General features: G+C 32.7%; 1 protein-coding gene and 1 long non-coding RNA gene across 4 annotated transcripts in view; one reads left to right on the forward strand and one right to left on the reverse strand.

Annotated features, from left to right (window-relative positions):
• The window catches only part of LOC147844013 (uncharacterized), a 187318-nt gene extending 177231 nt beyond the window's left edge, over positions 1-10087 (forward strand). For both annotated transcript variants that reach the window (XR_015491305.1, XR_015491302.1), the window contains 2 exons: positions 8043-8114; positions 9503-10087. This is a non-coding gene — a long non-coding RNA (uncharacterized LOC147844013). The remainder of the gene's footprint in view (positions 1-8042; positions 8115-9502) is intronic.
• spns3 (SPNS lysolipid transporter 3, sphingosine-1-phosphate (putative)) lies at positions 451-25902 on the reverse strand. Of its 2 annotated transcripts, none has more exons than XM_087252610.1 (13): positions 25779-25898; positions 20103-20345; positions 19946-20011; positions 15747-15883; positions 15458-15609; positions 14411-14477; positions 12427-12566; positions 9470-9622; positions 7775-7964; positions 6076-6141; positions 5690-5788; positions 4112-4283; positions 451-2175 (listed from the first exon to the last, which is right to left on the reverse strand). In XM_087252610.1, the coding sequence occupies exons 2-13, from the start codon at positions 20308-20310 to the stop codon at positions 2129-2131; spliced, it is 1497 nt and encodes a 498-aa protein (XP_087108736.1). In that variant the 5' UTR covers positions 20311-20345; positions 25779-25898; the 3' UTR covers positions 451-2128.
• Between the last annotated feature and the right edge of the window lie 440 nt (positions 25903-26342).

Raw genomic sequence — 26342 nt, forward strand, 5'->3', positions numbered from 1 at the left:
ATATGTTTTACGCTGCGGATGCCCTTCCAGCTGCAACCCATCAGTGGGAAACATCCATACACACTACAGACAATTTAGCATACCCAATTCACATATACCGCATGTCTTTGGACTGTGGTGGAAACTGGAGCACCCGGAGGAAACCCACATGCTAACTCCACACAGAAACGCCAACTGACCAGGACTTGAACCAGCGACCTTCTTGCTGTTCAGGCGACAACAGCACTAACTACTGCGCCACTGTAAACGTTTATAACTATATTTAACACTTCCTTGTCTGTCATAAAGGACTATTTACATGGTTCAGTAATACTCCTCATGTTCAGCTCATGAATGTTTTAGTCACCGTGCGCTGATGGTTTAAACCCGAGTATATTCTGCCACCTAGCGTTGCATAAAGGTACGACAGAATTATTCTGTGTACAAATCATTTATAGACAATTAAAGCAATTAAAACGAAAGCTTATACATTTATTTCAACGATGTTTTGATAAAAAAAGATGTCAAAAGTACAATAAAATAAACAGCACAATAAAAACAATGGCACTTGAAAAATGCCTATTGACTTGCTACACATTCCCAGTCTGTACAATGGAGGACGGATTTAGTAGATACAGTTTTTAAAGCTTTCAGGTTTGGTCCAGGAGGGGACGTTCTCTCCCCTTGTTCCCCTGAGGCTCTCATTAGTAGCACACACAGCTGCGGAGAGGAGGAAAAGCAGGACGAGTGCTCATAATGACAAGAACATGCTGAGCTTGTTACTACACCTTCTTGATTATCGTAAATGCGTATAAAAATGTTAAATGCAACTAAAAATGTAAAGCAAGCAGTCTGTTTTCCAAACAGAAAATACGCAAGCAAGAAAATCATAATAATCAATCATAACCATACCCGGGCACACTTTACAATACGATTTATGTAATTAATGTTAGGTTATTTACCAACATGAATTAATTATGAACAATACTTATACAGCATTTATTAATCATCGTTCAACATTATTATTCCAAGTCCAAATACATGCTTGCTAACATTAGCTAATGCATGATAATGAGTTATCATGAACAACTTTATTTCCATTAACTAATGTTAACAAACATGAACAAATACTGTGATGAATTTGTTGTTCATTGTTTGTTCCTGTTAGTAAATGTATTAACTAACATTAATTGATATAACCTTATTGTAGTGTTACCACGCACTCTAAGTGAGATATGACTATTGTAGAAATGCAAAGACGAGACACTGCAGGCTAAAACACTTTTAAGAACCTTTCATTTTTGAGGCTTTTAAATTTATTTATTTTCCTCAGTATAAGGTAAAGAAAGCATCCAAATACACTTTTAAGTTTCATTTGTCGCACAGAAAGTATTTGTGTCATCTAATTTTTAAAAGTAGTTTTTATTCTCTCCTTAGCACCACTTATATAGTCCAAATTTCACAGTTTTAGTCATATCTGCAATGTATTCTGAAGTTTTTTGTTTGTTTTTGTTTTGTTTTTTGACAGAAGTTGGCATACACTTATACTTAATTTGCTTTATTAAATACAACTTTTTATTTAATTATAATAGAGGCATATGTTTATACATAATTTGTCTAAATATATACAGCATTTAATTCAACAATAATAAATCTTTTCTGGCTGTTCACAGTATTTTCGGAATAATGGAGTGATAAAAAAGAGATTCCCTAAAATCCCTTCTGTAAAAACCTTTGATTCTGCTGAGTAAAAAAAAACTTGAATCTGAATCCACTTTGTTCAGAGGTACTGTATGTGCTACAACTGTATGCAAATTAGCACCTATTTATTTGATGAATGCTTCGATTGCGTAATGAATACACCATTTTATAAAAAGTGCTATGAAAGTATGGTGATAATTATTAGTTAATATTTATACCCATTAACCTGCATTGTCTTGCCTTTAAACGTGTAACAAATGGAGCTAATGTGCTTTTGTCTCAGTAAGATGCTAAGTGCTTTACCATGTAAACTTTTACATGTTACTTTTATTCTGTTACAGTGTTCCTGAAGCCTTTATTCTCATTGTCCGTGTATCCATATGTATTAACATGTGTCTGCTTGATGTATCAAAGCTTATTCAAGGTCTCAGGGTTGTTGTTTTCATGGTCAGACTGACTCTGAGACTGTGGTTATTTCTGGTTGAGGAGTCTGTCCTGTATTGGAGAACACAGAAAGCAAGGAAATTATTCAGATGTACAGTCAAGCTAGAAACAATTCACACCCCTGGCGAATTCCCACTTAAAGTTACTTTTTTTAACCAGCAAGTTTCTGTTTGACTGAAAATGGCACTGGCTTTTGCCAAAAGATAATACAATGATGTACAAGAGGCATCAATGTGGGAAAAATATACATTTTTCAGCTTTTATTTAAATTTCAACAAAAACTTTAAGTCGGAATTTGCCAGGGGTAGGATTCATTTAAAGCTTGATTGTATTTATGCACTGTTATGAAGTAACACCCAAAACCAGAGATTGCATTGTTGGCAGCCTTTTTATATTTTAAAATCTGTGTTTTTGCTGTGATATTATTAGTTTTCAGCCCTCAATATATCAGAAATGTTGATGAATACAAAAAAAAAACTGAAGTAAACAGTATGCAAGAAACCAGCAGATCATTACTTCTTCAAAATATGAAATATTTTGCATCTGTTATTAAATAAAGGTTTAAAATCAGTGTTCCCAAACTCAACGTCTGAAGTGCCGCAGCTCTGCATAGTTTAGCTCCAACCAGCTCCAACTCACACCTGCTTTATAGTCTCTAGTCTTGAACACCTTGATTAGTTGGATAAGCTGTTTGATTAGGGTTGGAGCAAAACTGTGTAGAGCTGCGGCCCTTTAGGAATCCAGTTTGAGACCAATGTCTTATAGGGACAGTTATTTTTTTAAACCTGCTTGAGTTGCTTTCTACACAAAAGGCGATATTTTGAAGAGTGTTGGGAACCTGTAATCATTGATTTCTGTCGTATTTGTTTTGGATGTCAATGGTTACACATTTTCAACATTCTTTAAAATATCCCCTTTTGTGTAAAAAAAAAAAAAAAAAAAAAACCTTTTGGAACCACCTAAATGTAGCTAATTGGTGAGGAAATTTAGATTTTTGTTTGAACTATTCCCAAAAATAAGAGCTGCTGTCATTAAAACACAACATTTTTAAATTCAAACAATGAATGCTTTATAGAACTTCTCTTGTACTATATATATATATATATATATATATATATATATATATATATATATATATATATATATATATATATATATATATATATGTGTGTGTGTGTGTGTGTGTGTGTGTGTGTGTGTGTGTGTGTATATATATATATATATATATATATATATATATATATATATATATATATATATATATATATATATATATATATATGTATGTATATTGAGAAAAGGAATTTGTATGAATTTTCCAGTTGTCTTGCTAAGTATGTTCATTTACACTATATTTTAAACACAGGGAGTCTATAAGTTTAATTTACTGTAAAGAAAAGTGTTCTTAAATATTTAATTTTTGTTTTATATGTGCAGATATGATCCTGCTCTGTTCATAAATTTGCCTTCAGTGGAAAAGGTCCAGAAGCACAAGAGAGCTCTTTGTCCTAAACTCAACTTTGAGCCCTGTGTAAAACTCTGTGTTATGCCACAGTGTCATTTTTATACTTTGTTACTAGCTAGAAGATGATATTATCACTGTTAAGTGTGTTAGTTAATGCCATTGTGGTGTGCTTAGAGCAAAAACACAATGCCAGCATCAAAGCTTGACAGCTTTTAGAAACAAATACAGTACTTTTAATTTACAGAACTTTTAATTCACTTTTTGACTGATTTAAAAAGACACCAGCTTTTGTTCAACTATTTAGAATGCTCATTTAAACTAAAACGTACATCCTTTTACTTTTTTACTGTTCAAATAAACCTGCTATTGAAGTTTTGTTTTACATTCAGTAAATGCTTTACATTTACATTCATTTACATACAGAAATACATAAAAGCAAGTAGATTATGCCCAAGAACAAATAAGCATCATCAGGAGACACAAGTAGAAAGGCAGTCTGTCATTGTGGTGGGCTGTTATTACCTGAAGTGAGCAATTCTGCTGCCTTCCGGTCCTCTTTGATATACAGAGAGGTCATGAGGAAAAACAGCCCTCCCAGGACCCCAATGAAGGGGCACAGCAGAACACTATACTCCAATCTGCGGAAATCCCAGCTGGGGTCTGTGGTATTATACTTACTCAAAGAATCTGAGATCTGAAGAGAGCACGCAGAAGATTACAGTCTTTAGTCTTTAAGGCAAGACATTATACAGGCAAAAACACAGTTATTTCCATTCAGAAATTTTGGACAGTTTCTTTTGTCCCTTTTTGTCAAGATCATATTAAAAATCTGATAAAAAAAAACGTTGCTACTACATTGAGATTCAAACTTAGAAATGGTATACATATTAGAGATTCCTTGACTAATGATGCCTCTAGTAAAGTGTCTCTCAACCACATTCCCAGAGGACCACCAGCTCTGCACATTTTTAATGTCTCCTTAACCAAACACACCTGATTCAGATCATCAGCTCATTAGCAGAGACTGAAAGACCTGTAATTGGTGTGACATACAAAGGAGACGGATGCCCTTCCAGCTGCAACCTAGTGCTGGGAAACATCCATACACCCTCATTCACACACATACACTACGAACAATTTAGCCTACCCAATTCACCTATAGCGTATGTCTGTGGACTTGAGGAAACCCACACAAACCTTCAGAAATCACTCTAATATTAATAATAGTGATTTAATTATAATTATTATTATTTTATTATTATTATTATCATTATTGTTGATGTTATAATTATTAAAATTATTATTATTTTTTGTTTATTATTATTATTATAATTATTATTATTAATGGTAATAGTAATAAAAGCAATACTGACTGGAGTAATAATTTCGTTTGAAACTATATACAATGAAAATACATACAATAATTTTGTTTAAAAAAAACAGGGAAAAAAAAGACCCCAAACCTTTGACGAGTAGTGTACATAATTTGCCTGATTATATATAATATTTTATTCTACAGTTTTATTCTACAGTCTAAAAGTTGTAAACACAAATGTTTTTTTTTTCTGAATTATGTAGTGCATATTTAAGGAAATAATGCTGATTAATAATGCACATTTAAACAACAATTGGAAAAACTGTAATACAATGATTTTAAAATGCTGATTCATACAATGATTTTAAAATGCTTTAAAATTCCTTGGATTTAATAAAAAAAATTAAGTCAAGTGGTTGTAAACAATTTATTTTGGGCTAAATTTAAACAAATTAATTGAGTTGAACAATACTAAATTTAATTTGTTTATTTAAACTCAACCCATATAAATAGTTTGTAACAATTTTGCAGAAATATTTTTTTCATTGTACAGATAATGTTTGTAGTTCACTACCTAATCAGTTAACTGTGGAAGTATGTTTCTCTCACACTGCATTGCCTTAAATTAAACTGTAAAACACAACGTAATTACACCAATACAATTGCTATTTTACAAGATGCAATTTCGTATCCAAGAGTGTCAAGTGTCATTAGGTACTTCTGGACATTGGCCGCCTTTGACCGCAATTCTGTTTTATAAGTATTGTGGATCATAATATTCTTACCGCACCAATAAGGTATGGACTTCCTGCGTCTCCAAGAAGATGACAGACCATAATCTGCAAGGCCTCTGCTGTCGCTCTTCTATTAGGCACCACTACGTACTACAAGAAAAAGTTTAGAAAAATGCTTTAAATTCCAACCATTCTTCTACAATTGTAATCTAGTAATCACAAGGGGAAAATGTAGAACAATTAATTCAACAATACATCAGTGTCCTCGATGTTTCTACATGTAACCACAATGGTTAATGTTCAATATGTTAAACCATTTGCTTGAAAAGAGTGTTACATTTATGTCTTTATTTATTTATTTATTTATTTATTTATTTGTTTGTTTGTTTGTTTGTTTATTTGTTTATTTATTGTATTGTGATGTATAGACCTCTCACCAGAAGAATGTCTGCCAGAATAGCCCAGTTGAGTGACAGCAGAGTCTCTCCAATAGCAATAAATGTCTGTAAGAAAAAAAGACATTGTAGAGCAAATAGTGCATTCTTGTGGTCACATAATGTTATAGCAGAAAATAATCTGTGTTTAAGAAACATTACACTTTTATTTGGAAGTAAGCTTGTTTTACAACTGAAAACAGTTGAGTTTTACCGTTTTCTGCTGGTCACAGAGTATGGCGGGAGTACTTTTACCTTAGCTTAGCATAAATCATTGAATCAGATTAAACCATTAGCATCTAGCTCACAAATGACAAAAGAGTTTAGTTCACTTTCCTATTTAAATGAACTTTTATATGATGTACACTCAAAAAATGATGTTTGCTGTTTGTTCAGTCTACTTGTTTAAAATGAGCTGAAACAACACATTTCTTGAGTTTATAAGGGACAACTTAATTGTTTTATGTTAAATCCACTTAAAGTTTTAAATACTGATACTTTAACGTAATTCCATCATGTTGTCTCAACTCAAATTAATTGTGGAACTAAGCATTTTTTATAGTGTAAGTACATGATATAACTTCAGAATCGTCAAGCCTTAAATAAGAAAAAGATCTAAACATTTTTTATGTAGCGAGATGCGAATGGCCCAATTCGAATCAATGATTTATGCTAAGTTAAACTAAATGTGCTCCCGCCAGACTCGGAGATCGGCTGAATGGATTCAAAAACAGCAAAACTCAACCTTTTACCTCTAGGTGACGTGAAAAATAAGCCTATTTGCAAAAAAGTGGAGTGTTATCAAAACCCTCCACTTTTTTGCAAATATGCTGCTGCTGCTATGGATGCTAAATAAAATACTACATACTGTAAGCCAATAATTACCAGTTATTTGGAATATGAATTAATAAGTTTATATAATAAATGTATGATTAATAATAAGATTATACAATTATATAAAGAATATAATTTTAAGAATAATATAAAATAATTTTATTAGACAAACTAAATACACAAATTAAATCATTCATTCCTTCATTCATTTTCTTTTTCGGTTTAGTCCCTTTATTAGTCAAGGGTCGCCACAGCGGAATGAACCGCCAACCTATCCAGCATGTTTTACGTAGCGAATGCCCTTCCAGCCGCAACCCAACACTGAGAAACATCCACACACACCCTTTCACACACATACACTATGGACAATTTAGTTTATTCAATTCATCTATAGCGCATGTCTTTGGACTGTGAGGGAAACCCACAAATCAATTCAATTAGATTAAAATTCATAATTACAATTTGGTAAAATATGTAAACAATTATGTAAAAATATGAAGTAAAATAAATTTAATAATGTCACCTAAAATAAACTAAATATTGTTTAAATAATATTTTAGGCCCATATATAATATTTATTTTAAAGTATGCCATCGAAAACATTGAAAACCCAATTGTGTTAGTTAAAAATAATCAATATCTTTAAATGAATAGCTTACCAAAAATTACAATTATGTTATCTAATAAATCACTTTCTACAGAAAAGGTCATATTTTGGTCACTGGAGTCTAAAATTGTTATTGAGCTCGGTGACTTTGCAAAAAAAAAAAAAAAAACAAGTTTCTTTTTGGGTGAATTACTCCCTTAATATCAACAGAAATTCTGAATGCCATAGAATAATCCAGCAGCATAGCTGAACTGTTCTTACATAAGTGGCCGGGATGCTGGTGGAGGCCAGGACTATAGCAATGAAGAAGCAGGGTGAGGAACTGAGCATTCCTACGGCACAGATGAGCGGGTCTGCGTTCGGCACTCGGTCTCTCAGCTTTTTGGAAATGCAGGTGCCCAGAAACACCCCCACAACCCCTGTCACCACTGTGATTGCTCCAAAAATGTAGCTTACGCATGAAAGAAAGAAGAAACAATGTGATGTTATTCAATTTCAGCCCCACTTCTCTGTGTTTTGTTCCTCACAGGCCCTACCAGACCAGTCGGACTAGAAAAAGTGAACAATACTCTCTCTGTAAGATGATCAGCACAGTTTGGAGGTACAAGTGGTAGCTATATGATTGTATCACATTTTTTGGTAGCATTTTAGTTTAGGTCACTTACAGTATTAACAATTACCTAACACTACTAGCATAATAAATTACTGGTTAGCTGTTTATTAATTAGTTAGGTAGAAGTTGGGTTTAGGTTTTAATTAGGGAAGCAGAATAAGATCATACTTTATAACTACTAATGGACAGTTAATAACTTAATAATAGGCAGGTAATAAGCCAGTAAATTAGGTATCACTTTAGTTTAGTGTGAATTGTGACCTAAACTAGTGTTACCCATTTGTTTTGTTGTTGCATTAATTTCTACTCTTATCACCATACATTTGTATTGTTACAACACAAAAAAGGTTTCCAGGTATTATTAGAGGTAATAGCTATTGTAACCAAAAAAGTCTGCATTTTCCATTTATTTCTTTATTCTCTGCATTACTTTATCATACTTACATGTGAAAGCAAACATATTAGCCCTCCAGAAAATGTTTTTTTGACCTAACATTTTTTACTGCTTTTATACCTGACAAACTAAAAAAAAAAAAAGACATTTTAACAAATAAAAATTGACAGGAAATAATAATGTTCAGAGTAAACCAATGTTTCCTACAAATTAAATTACAAAAAGATTGGAAAGTACGATAGCTAACACTTTATAGTTGTCGCGGTCGCCAACGATCTGCACAGAACTACACATCTACTACTATATGAAATACACCTCCCAGAAGTCTTTCCATTCACACACCACTTTCTGATTCCCCGATTACACAGACACAGCTGGAAGCTCATGAGGGACTAATTACTAGGACTATAAAGACACCGCATTCACACACATTGCGAGCATTTACTTTTTTACCTTTTAATTTATTTTACTTTAAATAGCTAATTTTAACAAATGTGGCCTTACTGTAAATCTTAACAAACATTAAACAATCAAAAAAAAATTATTAAATATCTCGTGTCTTAGGCTAGATTAAGATGTAAAAATGCTCAAAGTGTTTAAGCTTTACAACATCACAATATAAATATATATATTTGAAATATTTACATTTTTTTAATTAATAAAGAATTATTCATGCTAATTTAAAGTGCCAACAATAACAATACCATTCATAAATATTATTAAATATTGGCACTTGTCTATGGCTGAAAAACATAATGGATTAGATCCGTTTATGGACAGCAAGAGCAAAAAAGCTGCAGCCAACGGTAAAATGTATATCTAGGCAAGGATTACGCAGTATCACAGAGGAAGCCACAGCTACTCAACTAATCTCTGGCTTATCTTTCAGTCTACTGTTGACCTCATTGGTTTCCTCTCAGATCTGTTATATAAAGCCAAAAGGCTGTACCTGTCCACAGAGTCACAGGGCTCTTCTTTACAGGGTTGTTTGAGACCCTGTGTGACCTGTGCACGAGACAGAAAGGTGGGCGTCCAGAAAGCCAGAGCCCCGGTGACAAAAGCCATGGCAGTAACGCCGAGAGAAGACCAGACGAAACTCCGGCTAGAAGAGGGAGACACAGTAAATTGCATCAAACCGATTTAGAAACTAACTGTACTAATAACACTGTAAAATAAATTTAATAATTAACATCTGCCCAGAAAACTCTGTTATTTGAGCTTCAACATGGTAAAAAAAATCTTGGTTGCCATAAATATTTAAGCTGAATCAAATAAACCCATTGAACTTATATTATGTTAAACTGACTAAAAACAGCTTATATAACTTATAAAATTAAGTTAGGACATGATTAACTTAGTTTAATAAGTTACAATGAATTAAAAACATAATTAATTATATTTTTTACAGTCAATGTTTCTATGTTGTAAAGTGTAAAAAGTGACTTTTATTGACATTTTTGGTAGTTTTAAAAGATATACAGTTGAAGTCAGAATTATTAGCCCCCCTTTTAATTGTTTTTTTTTTTTAAATATTTCCCAAATGATGTTTAACAGAGCAAGGAAATTTTCACAGTATCTCTGATAATATTTTTTCTTCTAGAGAAAGGCTTATTTGTGTTATTTCGGCTAGAATAAAAACAGTTATTAATTTTTAATTTCCATTTTATAGATAATTGTTAGCCCCTTTAAGCTATATTTTTTACAGTCTACAGAACAAACCATCGTTATACAATAACTTGCCTAATTACCCTAACCTGCCTAGTTAACCTGACTTTAAATGTCACTTTCAGCTGTAAAAAAGTGTCTTGAAAAATATCTAGTCAAATATTATTTACTGTCATCATGGCAAAGATAAAATAAATCAGTTATTAGAAATGAGTTATTAAAGCTATTATGTTGAGAAATGTGTTGAAAAAATCTACTCTCCACTAAACAGAAATTGGGGAAAAAATAAACAGGGGGTCTAATAATTCAGGGGGGCTAATAATTCTGACTTCAACTGCATGTGACCTTGGACTACAAAATCAATTGTAAGTTTAAGTTTTTTTTACATTGAGATTAATAAAAAAGCAGGTAATAAATACTTTTTATGTTTTTTAATGAATTTATTTCTGTGTTTTTCCTCTACAATATATTGTTTCAAACTACAAGCATAAATCAATAAAAGTCATTTTGTTCAACTGCATAGATAAACATCTAACTTTGTCAGGGCACAGATCAAGGTCCTGCAGTTGTAATTCAAACATGTAAATAAATGGAAAACATCTGTAAAACAATATGTTTTATTGTGAAGGTAAAACCGTATTTTTTACCCCTACTGATCACCTATTGTCCAATAAAACACACTACCTGACACACTACACTACTGACCTGAGTCTTGTCACCTATCCAAGATTTAGGAACAGCAAATAATAACTTAACCTCTAGTTGATCATTTGATATCATAAGTGTCTTATATGAAAGGCAAAGGCCTCTAGTTAACACTTATTTTACCAAAATAAAATATGATCTTGATTTAAAATTTTTAATTACGACAGTAAGGTCTGACTTTGCTGAGACAAAAGTCTTGTCACTTACCAGAAATATTGTACTATATAGAATATAAAGTCATGGTGCAGTGGAAAACGATTTAATATTGTGTATGAATCCCATGAGTCATACATCTCTGCAATGACTCTAATAACGTATTAATAAAGTCATCTGCAGTGGCAAAGAAAGCGTTTATGCAGGACCCCCTGAGTTCATCAAGATTCTTTGGATTCATCTTCAATGCCTCCTCCTTCATCTTACCCCAGATGTGCTCAATAATGTTCATGTCTGGTGACTGAGCTGGCTAATCCTGGAGCACCTTGAACTGCTTTGCTTTCAGGAACTTTGATATGGAGGCTGAAGTATGAAGGAGCGCTATCCCGCTGAAGAATTTGTCTTCTTCTGTGGTTTGTAATGTAATGGGCAGCACAAAAATCTTAATACCTCAGGCTGTTGATGTTGCCATCCTCTCTGCAGATCTCTCGAAAGCCTCCATACTGAATGTAGCCTTAAATCAATGTTTTCCCTTCACCAAACATGACTGATTTCTATGAGAATCTTGGGTCCATGTGGGTTCCAATAGGTCTTCTGCAGTATTTGTGATGATTGTGATGCAGTTCTACAAATGATTCATCAAAAAAATCTACCTACTGCCACTTTCCCAAACAATCAATCAAAAGTTATTATTTGATGCTCTTACAAGTGGGATTGACGAAAATAATTTTGTCAGGTAGTGTATGTGAAAGCAGCTATATTTATTATATATGCCCTGTAGTATATCTGGTAAATTTGCCAAAAATACACATTTTTTTACACAAAGTAGCTTTGTTATATTGAAGTAATAATCAATTAAACTCTTAAAGTCATGTTTTATTAAATCAAGTGTTTACAATTTTAACCTCTGTTTTTTGTTTTATATCTTAAAACATATTTTTAAAAATACATAACACAAGGTAAAATAGTTGTAATGCAATCTAAAAGATTTCTTTCCTTCCTCTGAAAGTGTGTTCTCCCAAATGATAGCAAAACATGTCAATATTTATGTTTGAATAAAAGCCTAAATTAAATCTGTGTATCTTAGGAAGCATTTTCTCTTTTGGAGAACTGGATTAAAACTCTTCAGTTTTTCAGATTTTCAAGTGAATATGCTTTTAATGGGGGACAAAAAAATTTTCTCTTCATTTGTTTATTTCTTATGGGTTTTGAACAATGTTGTAACTATCCCTTTAAGTAATTTGTCACTCTGAGCCCCTTAACCACTGTCCTAGAGGATACTGTATGAAACCTGAGTTCATGACAAACAAACAAACACCTTGAAAAGTGTTATAAGCACATGGTGGATTGAATGACGTGCACATGACGAGAGTCTGTACTCACTTCTTTAAGAGGTATTTGATGTCTTCAGTGTATGAAGTGGTTTCCATGTTTGCTCCTCCATTGTCTGATGCTCCGCGAGGAGGGTTAGGTATAAGAAACACCAGAAGCAGCAAACCAAGTCCCCCAAGAGCAGGACTAACCTAGAAATAACAAAAACAAAAACAAATACAGCTCAGATTTCTTTTATAGGTGTAGGTGTAGATTTTTTTCTTGATTATATTGATCATTTCAGAGCTGCTAAAATAACCAAACACATTGCTCAATGCACTTTATTGAGGGAAGCTTAAAGATTTGTAGCATTTAAAACTTTGGATGAAGTAACTTTTTAACAAAAAAACTTAAGCTCAATATGTTTTATTTTTTGTTTCTGTTTGGGACTGCTAAGGACTATTAAAAGAGCCGTTTTACTGAGAACAGAATATAAATAGCTCCACATCAAAGTGGCTTTTTGTTTTCTTTGCTTGAATGGAATGCAGGTATGCAGTAGGAGTTAGAAGAAATTCAATTAAACACTTAAATATAATGCAGTACTGAGCAATAGCTTTGTTCTAGCGTCTTTATTCTACAGTTTAGGATACTATAATACAAGATTAACAGATTGAGTCTTAATCACTAAAGCTGTAGGTGCTTGTGCATTATTGTCACTCTTAATATATGTTTACTTAAAAGGCACCTATTTTACCCATTTTACAAGATGTAAGATAAGCCTTTGGTTTCTCCAGAATGTGTCTGTAAAGTTTCAGCTCAAAACACCCATAAAGTCATTAATAATAGTTTCCAGAATGTGCTAATTTTGCTGTCTTGAGTACAGTGTAGCTGTTTTTGTAGCCTGTGCCTTTAAATGCAAATGAGCTGCTTCTCTTCACCCAACGTTCCCTTGTTCGTGTCTGCTATTCTTGCTTTACATCGGATAAACGGCAGTCAGTGATAGAGGCAGACTCAGATGAAGCTGAAATTCAGATTATTAGTCAAAAATACATACTAGTTTATTTGATGTATTTGTGGTGGAGTTTATTCAAGACTTTCGGAAGTGATCATTCACACTTAAATGCCATTTTCAGCACACACACACACAAACACACACAAACAACCATATATTAGCGTTTACTAACACCATGCGGCCCTGGTAATTATAGCGATTGCAAATTACATAGCAATTTTATTGTCTTTATTACTAACATGCAGTTTGTAAAAAACATTTAAAACTTTATAAAAATCACTGGGATTTAGGTCCTATTTTAATGTCAGGAAATTAAAAAAAAGAGACTTATTGTGTTTCTATAACTTCAATATGACAGTGGACACACTATATGTTATATGAGAGGATGCTGTAAAAATAGTGTGGATCCATATGCAGATTTATTAGGAGAATGGTCAGGCAAGCAACGATCAACACGGGCGAACAGATGTATACAGGAAATCCAGAGTCATGGTCAGTAAACAGGCGGATGGTCAAAAAGCAGGCAGCAAACAGGAATAAACAATAAAACAAGGCAAGGGTCTAAAACTGCAAGGCAAGAAAAACACGTTGTAATGTAAAAAAAAAGTATAACAAGAGTCAGCCCAGAGGTATGCATGTGTGCTGTGAATACAGTCCATGTAATCAGTTCATAATGATCCTTTTGCTGTGTGTGTGTGTGTGTGTGTGTGTGTGTGTGTGTGTGTGTGTGTGTGTGTGTGTGTGTGTGTAAGTAAGTAAGTAAGTAAGTAAGTAAGTAAGTAAGTAAGTAAGTAAGTAAGTAAGTAAGTAATCAATAGAACCCGGAACCGGTGTGTGTGAGCGGTGCATGACTGGATAAGTAGTTCTTTAGTGTGGTGTGTGCAAAGTTCTCCAGCGATCTGCATTCATACCAGCAATCTGCAAGGATTAGATTGCTAGTGATTGTGACACTATGCCTACACACAGTTCTGTCCAAATAGCTAACAAAAGTAGATTTTTATCATGGGTGCCCTTCAAAATAATTTAATATATATATTTTCTCACCCTTAGAGCCCAACGCCAGTCTCCTGTTGCATCAGCTACAGTTGCCCCAATAATGTATCCAAGACCACTGCAAGAAAGAATGATAAAAATAAAGATTCAACAGAGGTCTTGTAAATATGGCCCAAAGTTAAGATACCTTAATTGAAAAGAAAAACAATTGCTAAAAGGCAAAATATTGGTAAAATGATTTTTTTTTACAGGATAACACACACATACACATATGTAAAAATGAGACAACATACAAATTCTCACCTGTACCTATTAATAAATATGATGAAATATTATAAATTATCATGTTAAATTTGATTCTATTATAAAATATTTGTTTTCTTTTAGTTTTTTTTAAGAATTTTAAACCTTTTTATTGACAATTAGGTAAATGTATTGGTTTTAAGAGTAGTAAGCAATGTGGGAATATTTTAAATGACAATTATTGAATATTTTGTGCTCCTTAAATAGGACTATTGCCTTTTGTGCGACCTTATAACTATTAATAAGCTGCACATGAGGCTTTTATTGAAGCTAACCATAGTTCATGGTTCATTAACAGTGATAACTGTACCTTAAAATAAAGTGTGGCCACATTCTTGACTAAATCAGTATTTTAAACAAACAGACTGACTCATGACTTGTTTTGTTCCCGAATGAATCCGTGTTTTTGAATGAATCATGAGTCAATAGCACACTCCTGAACACTAATGTGAACAAAACCTACAGAAACAGTCTGACAGACTGTGTGCACTTCAGAAACACAGTCAAGCAGAATGAAGAAAACAAACAATGAGAGTCTGTATTTCTGCACTCTCAGAATGCCTGAACATTCCAGTGAAATTGTAGAACTGGACCCGGCTGTGGAATGCATTTGTGATATAGAGGATTTTTATACAGTTTCATTTAGAATCTAAAAGCAGTGTCCAAATGATCAACAAGAAGTTAAGTTATTCGTTGTTGCCTTTACAACTGGGATTGATGACAAAACTAACCACTGGGCTATCGATGCAGACAGCAATGAATTCTTTTTATTTAATTTTGCAGTGAGGTTTTCACCTTCCAACTGGTATGAAGATGTAGAAGAAGGAGATCATGAGAGTTCTCTTGGAGCCAGCGAACAGGTCACCAATGATAGTAGGAGCAATGGTGGAGTAACTGGCCTCTCCTGTCCCGACCAAAGCCCTTGTCGCAACCAGAACCCAGAAGTGCTGTGGTGAGAATTAAGACTTTAAATTGTGCTCTTAAAAAATGTAACTCCATAAAAAAAATCCAGTATAGTTAAAGGTGTAGGTGTGAAATATAAATCATATACACGTTATCGAAGCTGTGAGACTTTGTACTGTACCGATTTTCTGACGAAAGAGCTTCCCAGTGTTGTGACGATCCACATAACCAGCCCAACGATCATAATAAGCTTCCTATCATAGCGATCTCCAAGGTAACCGAACACTGGTGCCAAGAACATGAAGCTGCAGATAAAAACTGTAAATATGTTATTGCAAGGTGGACGGCAAAGATACTCTACTTCTGAAATGTTTAGTATCAATATGATTTTTTAAGACATGTTTTATGTTTGTCAGGATCAAGATTAATGCTGTGAACTATTATAAACGCTTTAAAATAAGTGATTTCTTTTAACAGATTTTAAAATATACATAAATATATCAATTGAATTTAAAACAAAATTTTCCCCAATCTACAGAATCACATAGCCTTTAGAAATGAATCTGATTGAAAAACAATTAGCCTGTTTATTTATTTATTCATTAATTCAATGAATTCAATTCATTCATTCCTTTTTTATTTATTCATAGGAAACATAGAAACATTTTTAGGATAGGATAGGATAGGATAGGATAGGATAGGATAGGATAGGATAGGATAGGATAGGATAGGATAGGATAAACTTTATTTGACCAAGAGTGGAAATTTGTCTTGGAAAAAAAGGTGCTACAATGTTGCTTTAAGCAGACAAATAATACTAACAAAACAATTAAGCACAAACAATTAAAAACATACATTGTTTACAAAATAAGACCATATAAAAATATGAAAATATATAAAGCACAGAACACAGTCAGGTGCTTATGTAGTACAGGTGCATTGTTCTTGGTAAAGTTCAACAGTTTTTCGAGGTAGGACCATTTGAAAGCTTCAATCTATTTGTCTTACACATTGGTATTACCAGTCTTTTCCCTGATAGTAACAGCTGATATTCACTGAAAAGAGGAAGTTTGGAATCAGCACTAATATTTATTGCTCTTCTCATGACATCCTGTTCATATAGAGTCTGAATGGGCTTGTATTGTTTTATTTCTATGATTTTCATGGCTGTTTTTTGAATATGAACCAATTTGTTTTTTAATTAAACTGACAGATTTTTATTTTTTATTTTTTAACAAACTGTTTAAAAAGCATTTATTACATTGAAAATGTTTCATTACACCATACATTCAGGTTAGTTTCACTTTTGATTCATTATTACTGTAAAGCAATGGTCTCCAACTCAATTGCTAAAGAGCCGCAGCTCTGCACAGTTTATCTCCAACCACCTCTAACTCACACCTGGGCTGTTTCTCAATTCCAAGAAGGCTGAGAAGAGCAGTCTTGCCAGGTTACCTTAGAAGAATGAACTTGGGAGACCGCAAGAACAGAGAATGCATTCTATGAGAAATAAGATGCTGCGTTCTTCCAGATGGCCACATAAGCTTCACGCATTTTTAATGTAAAATTATTTAAACATTACAGCATTCATACAACTAGCTATTGTGTTCCCCCTTTTCACAATATATACTATGCATAAAAAAAATTACAAATATATGTTGCACAATACAAATAAAACAGATTTTAAAATTCATTTCAGCAAATAAACACCATTAATGTGTTTATTAAACATCATTAAACATGCATAAACAACTGCATTTTGTTTTAAATCTAATTTAATTTAAATGAATAGTAGTTGAACAAAAATATTTACAGTAAAGTTCAAAGTTTAAAACTGATTTTTATGTTTCAAATTGCAAAACGGCTTTTTACCCCGAATACCTTTGAATGCAATTTGTAATGTATTATTTTCTAGTATTTTGTAGTATTGTGTATTATAGTCAAGTTGTCTTTCTGGTCATCAAGTCTGCAACAACTGCTGTAAAACTTGATGATGTGTAACTTGCTTTCATGTACGCATTATGCAAATCCATGGAACAAATTGTGTATTACATTATTGACTGTCAGTAATCAGTATAATCAACCAGCCGTTTAAAGACCAGATAGTGACTGAGTAAACGGGAAACTGCAAAACCACTTTCATCATCTTCAGATTCAGATCCTCAGACTCATTGGGGCTTTCAAAAAAAGCAAGCTCCAAGGCAGATTGCATAAACGCACAATTTTTATTGTATATCTAATGGTGTGTAGCGTAATGCTAGTCTTGCTTACAAAGCTAACAAAATAAATTATTAACCAACACTCAAAATAATTTATTTTTGTTGCTTGTATTTGTTTTATTTTTTGTTTTATTTTTTAAACACCATTTTAAGGACAAAATTATTAGCCCCTTTAAGCTATATTCACGATAATCTTCAGAACAAACCATCGTTATACAATAACTTGCCTAATTACCCTAACCTGCCTAGTTAACCTAATTTACCTAGTTAAGCCTTTAAATGTCACTTTAAGCTGTATAGAAGTGTCTTGAAAAATATCTAGTCAAATATTATGTACTGTCATCATGACAAAGATAAAATAAATCAGTTATTAGAAATGAGTTATTAAAACTATTATGATTAGAAATGTGTTGAAAAATATTACCTCCGTTAAACAAAAATTGGGGGAAAAATAAACAGGGGGGCTAATAATTCTGACTTCAACTGTACTTACTGAAAATGAGCTAAACAACACAGTTCTTGAAGGTTTTTGTGACAACTTAATTGTTTTATGGTTAATCCACTTATATTTGTTTTGCTAACTTAATTTGTGTTTGATGACAGCATTAATGTGTTGGGACAACGTTAATGAATTGTGTGGAAGCCTGCATTGTTTTTTACAGTGAAGGAAGTTCTTTTGAAATCAAATTCCACATTGATAACCCTTTTACTGTTAAGTCAATGCACTGAAAAAAAATTATTTATTGGATTTGCAAAATTTTTTAAGGTAAGTGGTTGCAAACAATTTATATGGGCTGAAATTTAAATGTGCTGTATGTGCATTTTTTACTCTTCTATAGCATAAAAATACCATAATATGTTTGCAGAGATTTAAGAAACATGCCAAGTGAACATTCTTGTTTATCTGGAAAAACAATGCTGAAGTCAGATATTCTGCTTTGAAAATGTGTTTGCTATGCTGAAACAACTGTCTTTGTTTTGGATTTTTTTAACCCGCCCAATGCCAGTTTAGCCAATTTCAGCACCCTGTGTTGCACTGTTGGAAAACAGCGTATATCATTCATTCATTCATTCTGAAAGGCTCTCAAAGCATGCGTCTATGACTGAAATGCAACCCCCAGTGGACAGTAGCAGACTCTGAACTGAGACGCAGATCCAGATTTGCACAAAGTTATAACTTAGTAAATAATTTAAATATTACAAACGTAAACAATAGGTGAGCAGGTTATATTGTAACCGCATGCCCTAACAACACGCTACATGATGAGATTTGCAGTGATATTCAATTTGGCTGTTTGCACAAGACGAAACACACAGAAATTGAAATACACAAAATAGTGCACTCACTCACGAAATGGTAAGGTTTATACTCTAATTCAGTGGTTCTCAAACTGTGGTAAGGGTACGACTAGTGGTACACAAGCTTTCTTCTTGTGGAACGCGGAGGAATCGCTTAATAATTGACTTTTAAAAGCATATTTTAATTTAAACGTTGACATTTTATTTATCTTTTTTTTTTACCTGTGAGCACAGTGTAGTGTTAATGTTCAAACTATTTATAATGTTTAAAGTCACTGACAGTACTAAATATTAATAATAATAAAAATAAATCTGCTACTGTTTTTTGACTGTGCAGAGCTGTAGCTGCTTAACTAGGCCTGCTACGCTACTGTATTTCAATACCGGTCATAGTGGTACTTGGATAGACAAGTTTTCTGCGGCAGTACATAGTGAAAAGCTCACATTATTAGCATTTACCACTGAATAAAGCACATGAGGTGTACCAGAGAAACAGAAGCAAGAAATAGAAGCCATTTCTGTTTTATCAATTCGAGGTGTTGGTTTGGACAAAAACTCCTTTTTAATATGGACAATGTTTCTTCTATGGCGTGCCCAATCGTCAGACTCACTCTGTCAATCTGGCAACCTGCGCTTTCGTTTGTTTTGATTCAGGAATGTAATACCTAGTTCAACCACTGGGTTTCAAACTTACCTACTGCACCTTTAAATAAACAAATTAAGTTGATCATAACTAAATTGAATTTGTTTGTTTAAATTCAGCCCATATAAATTGTTTGCAACCACTTACCTTAAAAAAGATTTAGTAAGCCCAAAGAATATTTTTTTTCAGTGTGGAATATACTGAAACTCATACTGATACCTGTCTGTAGGAGGCCCGATGTGCTGTCGGAGATGAAAAAGAATTTCTGTATTCTAAGCAGCACACCTGGAACAGAAAAAGAACCACGTGCATCCTTATTTACAGAGGTATTCAGTCAACCATGCATTTGAGTGGGTTTAAGGCACAGTGTGCTCACCAGCTATAGTGTAGCGGTCCATATAGTTGAGCAGATTGATGTAACACAGCACTGCCACTGCAATGTAGGAGCGTCTCTGAGAGATGGAGGTTGTTTGCGGGGTGGAAGGGTCTCCATCTGGATGCTCAGAGCTCATGGAGCCGTATCGTATAGTTGTGCTGGAGCGGAGACTCAATCGGGGTTTTGGTCTGTGTTGGTCAGAGGCCATGATTTTCTGTCCTTATGGCTTCTGAATGACTTTTGCTAATGTAAGACGAGAGATGACTGGTAAACACAGATGGTTGAATTGGCAAAACATTATGATTTTCAAGCACCCTTGTTCTGATGAATGATTAGTGAACTCTGGCATAAAGCTCATGTGGATTTCATGTGATTCCTTGGCACTGGAGAATGTATTTAGATTGAAGTTACCATGACAATGTGGAAAAAAGTCTGGAGCAGAGCTATAACTGCTATAGACAATGAATGAAATATGTTCAATGAAATAAGTATAAATGGTCAAACACTCCCAGCAAAATGTGATGTTTGTTGTCGGGGTGACAGTTTTTTAGTGTTTAAGCACATCTTAGCAGTCTAACAATAGTCATCATTGTCAGTGCAAGTGAGAATAAGAAGCATGTATTTTAGGGTATACTTCACTTTTTAACAGTGAGAAGTGTGAGATAAGAAAAGTAGCTAAATGTTAAACATTACATTTACATTACATTTATTATTTTGGCAGACACTTTTATCCAAAGTGATTTACAAATGAGAACAAAAGTAATCAAAAGGAGAGTTAAAAGATCTTAATTTGTATACAGTTTATTTTATCGCACACTACAAAGAGGTATTGTTAAAGGACTGGATATATCTCAATAAATTAAATTAAAAAAAAATTTTTTGTATTTTATTATACATTATACTACAGTTAGAGGGCTACAGAAATTTAATTTAATTTGATCTATTTTATTTTATAAAATAGTATAAAATATAAAATATATACTATGTTGTTAGAGGACCAGAGAGATTTAATTTAATTTAATTTAATTTAATTTAATTTAATTTAATTTAATTTAATTTAATTTAATTTAATTTAATTTAATTTAATTTAATTTAATTATTTATTTTATTTTATTTTAATCAAAAGAAGTTTTAAAAAATCTTGATTTGTATAAGTTTTATTTTTTTTATCTTATTGCACACTACAAAGTGGTATTGGTAGAGAACCGGAGATATACAGTTAAAGTCAGAATTATTAGCCCCCTTCGAATTTTTTTCTTTTTTCTTCTTTTTTAAATATTTCCTAAATGATACAGCAAGTTTATCAGAGCGAGGAAATGTTCACAGTATGTCTGCTTATATTTTTTCTTCTGGAGAAAGTCTCATTTGTTTTGTTTCAGCTAGAATGAAAGCAGTTTTAAATTTTTTAAACACCATTTTAAGGACAATATTATTAGCCCCTTTAAGCTATATTTTTTAGCTATAATCTTCAGAAAAACCATAGTTATACAATAACTTCCCTAATTACCCTAACCTGCCTAGTTAACCTAATTAACCTAGTTAAGTCTTTAAATGTCACTTTAAGCTGTATAGAAGTGTCTTGAAAAATATCTAGTCAAATATTATTTACTGTGTGTGTGTGTGTGTGTGTGTGTGTGTGTGTGTGTGTGTGTGTGTGTGTGTGTGTGTGTGTGTGTGTGTGTGTGTGTGTGTGTATTGCACACTACAAAGGGATATTGTTAGAGGACCAGACTTTTTAGAACATTTTTAGATTGGGTAGATAATAGACCGTATTAGTAACAGGAGTGTTTGCAAAGAACTTTATCTTTAAAAAATTTACATGATTCTTGTGAATGACTAAGACTAAAAACAGTATGAATAGCCATGATGATTTGGATTCAAGTGTAATTTAGATTATTTCTCTTGTGGGATTTAGAGGTAGGTATCGTCAAATAATTACTAATTAAAACAAGAATTTGACGTGAAATTACATTTATTTAACAAAAGCATGCAACAACATGCTTGTACAGTTCACTAAAAACTCTTTATCTCACTGTTATTTTCTCCTGTGCTCTTCCAGTTTTCTTCTGTAGTATAGCCAACTTTGGTTGAAAAGCATTACAGATCTTGTGCATTGTTTTTTATAGTCTTATTATGTTATTATGAATTATGTAACTTTCGTGAATTTGTCATTTTTGTCATTTATGTTCTATCCATTGCTCATGGCAGAGTGTTTATTTATTTATTTATTTATTTATTTCATTTTTATTTATTTTACTTAAGCCTTTGTCTCTTTTTACTTCCACTATTTTTTCTGATATCCATTGTGCTCTTTTATTCTTTAAGTTTGTATCAAGTATACTGTTTCAGTGTATATTCCTTTCATCTTTTCCCACGTCATTTTATCCTTTCTACCATATCTCTGTTGTCCTCACTTTCTACTAGTATAATAAAAAATTCAGTTCATTCTTCATTTTTTTACATCATCATCATCATCGTCATCATCATCATTCAAATCATCTTTAACAATGAACCAAAAATTCTATTTTTCCACTGCATTTTAAATTTGATCACCTAAATAATACTAAATCACAGAAAGTGGAAATATTAAATTCATATTTGATTTTTACAATCATATTTAGTTTTTTTTTTTGCTATAAAATGTTTTACACCATAGTTTGAACATATAAAAAGCAACTGTTGCAATCCTGTATCTGTAATGGAACATAATTACTAAAAAAAACTAAATCTAACTAAATCATCAGTGTACAGCAGATGGTTTATATGACTTACACATCCTGTTTTACAATCATTTACATTTAAGAACGATCATCCATAATAGTCAGAAAGAATATATTCAATATAAAGTGTAGGTGTTAATGCAATTGAAAAGCATGTTAAGCTGTTTCTTAAAAAAGGTTTAGAGCTTACCAACCGTATTATCCAGTAAAGTGAACTCTTGGACATTTTTTTCTTACTTTATAACAAATTATACACGCATTCTCACTCTTGTTCACATTTTGTGCATTGATCCCTTTGCGAGAAAGGGGTCACGTTGCTTGTTTTCAGGCGCTGGCTAATATCATTATGCCGGATGTACACCCCTGTTATAACAGTGTTGCTAATAGCTTGATGACATTTAAAAGCTACAATTTAGTCAAACTGACATGACAAATGCACACAGAGGCAGCACTTTAAAACTGATAAATATGCCAATAAATATGCTGGAAAACACTGGATAGAGTTATAATGCTGTTTGTTTATGTTCCAGTGTTAGGTAAATAGACATTATGACCATTGTTAAAGGGGAAACATTTATCATAATTCAATTTATAATCAATTCCTACCTTTTATTACAGGTTTGCAGTGTATTTCTTCCTTAAACTGTAAAATCTAATACACTGTAAAACCCAACAGTCAACTTTATCAAATGAAATGAGTGTTGTTTACTAAAAATGTACTGAAAGCTAATTCTACTCATTTGAAAATAGTTTTGAACTCAGTGTGACGGTAATGAGTTAATTAAATACCTCATTACTTACGTTCTTAAGTTCACAGTACTCATATACAGTAGAATTGTTTTTAACTCAAATGGTTTATAGCAATCGGTTTCCTCAAACAGTTTGTGTTATTTACTCATTTGAAACAAGCAAGTAACAACAAATGCACATTATTACACCAGTCCCGGACATAACACAATGTGTGGGAAAAATGAAGAAGAAGCAGCCGTAGTGAGAGCATGCAATGCCAATGGGTAACAGGATGGAAATTATTGCCTGAAAAGATGTAACAGCTAACGCCAGTACATGAGGAAGGAGACTAGAGTTTTGTTTTAATGAAAGCCAATAGCAGAGAGGCATCACTTTACAGAATAAACAGCTTTTGTGAGGAAATTTGTTTTAAGTTACTGCAGGCACTTGTTAGTACCTTATAAATCCTAATTCACCTAAGTAGGTTTGGTTGCTTTTTTTAAAAGTAAGGTTTACTAATTGGATTTAAGAGTTTAAATGTAGGCCAACATGAAATCTGGGCTTGCAGAAAATTCGCAAATTCACACAGATTTTTGAGCCCATCATTCAATCTCTTTATTTATATGTGAATGTTTATTAGTTTTTATATTAATTTCAGTAGTAATGTTAGCTATATGCAAATGTTTTGATTTAGTAAGTACAATACAATTTGTAAAATAACTTTTTAAGTCTTTTGGATGTATTACAGGGCTGATATATATGTATATATATATACATATATATATATATATATGTATGTGTGTGTGTGTGTGTGTGTGTACATATATATATATATATATATATATATATATATATATATATATATATATATATATATATATATATATATATATATATATGTCACCCATTGGCTTTGCATGCTCTCACTATGTCTGCTTCTTCTTAATTTTTCCCACACATTGTGTTATGTCCAGGACTGGTGTAATTTGTTGTTACTTGCTTGTTTTAAATGAGTAAATAACACAAATCATTCAAGGAAACGGACTGCTACAAACCATTTGAGTTAAAATCTAATCTAATATATATACACTTCCAGTCAAAAGTTTGGGGTCAGTTTTTTTTTCTTTTTTTTTTTTTTTAAAAATCATTTCGTTCATCAAGGCGGCAATTATTATAAAATGTTAAATTTTTGAATACTTATTACTTTTTATTTATTAGCTGCTTTCTTATGTAGTTTCAAATGAAGTTATTACTCCAGTCATTATTGTTTTTATAACTATTAATACTATTAATAATAACAACTATAAATATATACTATAATAATAATAATAACTACTTTTCAACAGTTATTTTATAGTGCCATAACTTTTCACAATCTTACAGTTCGTACTGTATTTTTGATGAAAAAGTACAGCCTTGATGAGCAGGAGAACCTTATATTAAAACATTTTTAAAAATTTATATTTTTATTTGTTAGTTTTTCAGCTCCTATGCTCTCAAAATCTATCTGCATAAATCCACAGATCTTTTCCACGAAATTCCATGCAGAAATACCAAAAAAGGTCTGGTCCTTACATGCTATTAAAAAACTATAAAAAGCTTCTATGTTATAGTTGCTGTAAAAACATGACTGCGGATATACAGTAGATGCAGCTACTTGTCAGTGTGCACATTTCCTGGTAGCAAATTCAAGGCAAATGATGCCTTTTAATCATAATTGTCTTTCGGGGGAGGGGGATTTACACTACAAGACACCTACAGTTTATGAGAATGGAATGTAGACCGGAACTTGTTATCTTGAAGATGGTTGTGATCTTGCTGGTTGCACCCAGCAAGCTGTCTCGTTTCCATCCTAACCCACAAACTGGTGTTATTTTAGACCTATGATGACCCTATATTAACACAGGAAGAGCACTTTACTTTAAAATGTCTTACCCACTGACTGACTCTTTAAACTGAACTCTTATACATGTGTTTTACTCACTCTCACTAAGCTTTTATTTTTCATCAGACTTCAGGGTTTAGTTCAGGTCTGAGATCCTCAGCGGACTACCAACAATGCCACTGTTGTGATGTTTATCAGAGTATGACCACAGCAGGACAATGCCATATATTTGTTCAGCTTTTGATTCAATTTGGAATGAAGCAGACTTGACAATGAGACTGATTCATTTTTTGCATCATAACACCTTGACTATTTTCATAATGTAAATGTAAAATGACTTACGCTTCAGCTTATGTGCTCCAATGTCTCTTCTAATCCATCTTTTCTGTTGTCTGTCTGTCTTCTCTCACTTTCTGTCTTTTTTCTGTGTTCGTTGAGATGTCACAACAGAAATGCATTCCTGTGTGAGTACAGCACACTGCAGGGTTATCAAGTTAGAATCAAGCCCCGCCCCCTTTCCTCTGGTCACATGCAGATGAACAGTTCCTCCTTGTTGCATTATACACCACAAACCCGTAGATTTTCATCTATGCACTCACATCATGCTTTCTGCTTTGCATCGATCTGTTACCCAGTTTTGCCAGGGTGTTTGGCATTATGTTTCAGGCTAATGTTCTGAACACCAGGACAAAGGTCTTATACAGACAGAGCTGCTGGAAAATCCACACCCGTGAGGGAACTTTCTCAAATGGAAACCTAACCTTGTGTTGTCTGATAAACTCTGTAAAGTTTATGGCTTTTTATGTAGTAGATTGATCATTCCAAGCTATAATCGGGTGTGCTGCAGTACTTCCCACTCTACAGTTTTCAATTTATTTATTTTTCTCATGGTTGCTTTTTAATTTA

The sequence above is a fragment of the Danio rerio genome, chromosome 5 (assembly GCF_052040795.2).
Source record: "Danio rerio strain M-AB ecotype USA chromosome 5, GRCz13ab, whole genome shotgun sequence".
Lineage (NCBI taxonomy): Eukaryota > Metazoa > Chordata > Actinopteri > Cypriniformes > Danionidae > Danio > Danio rerio.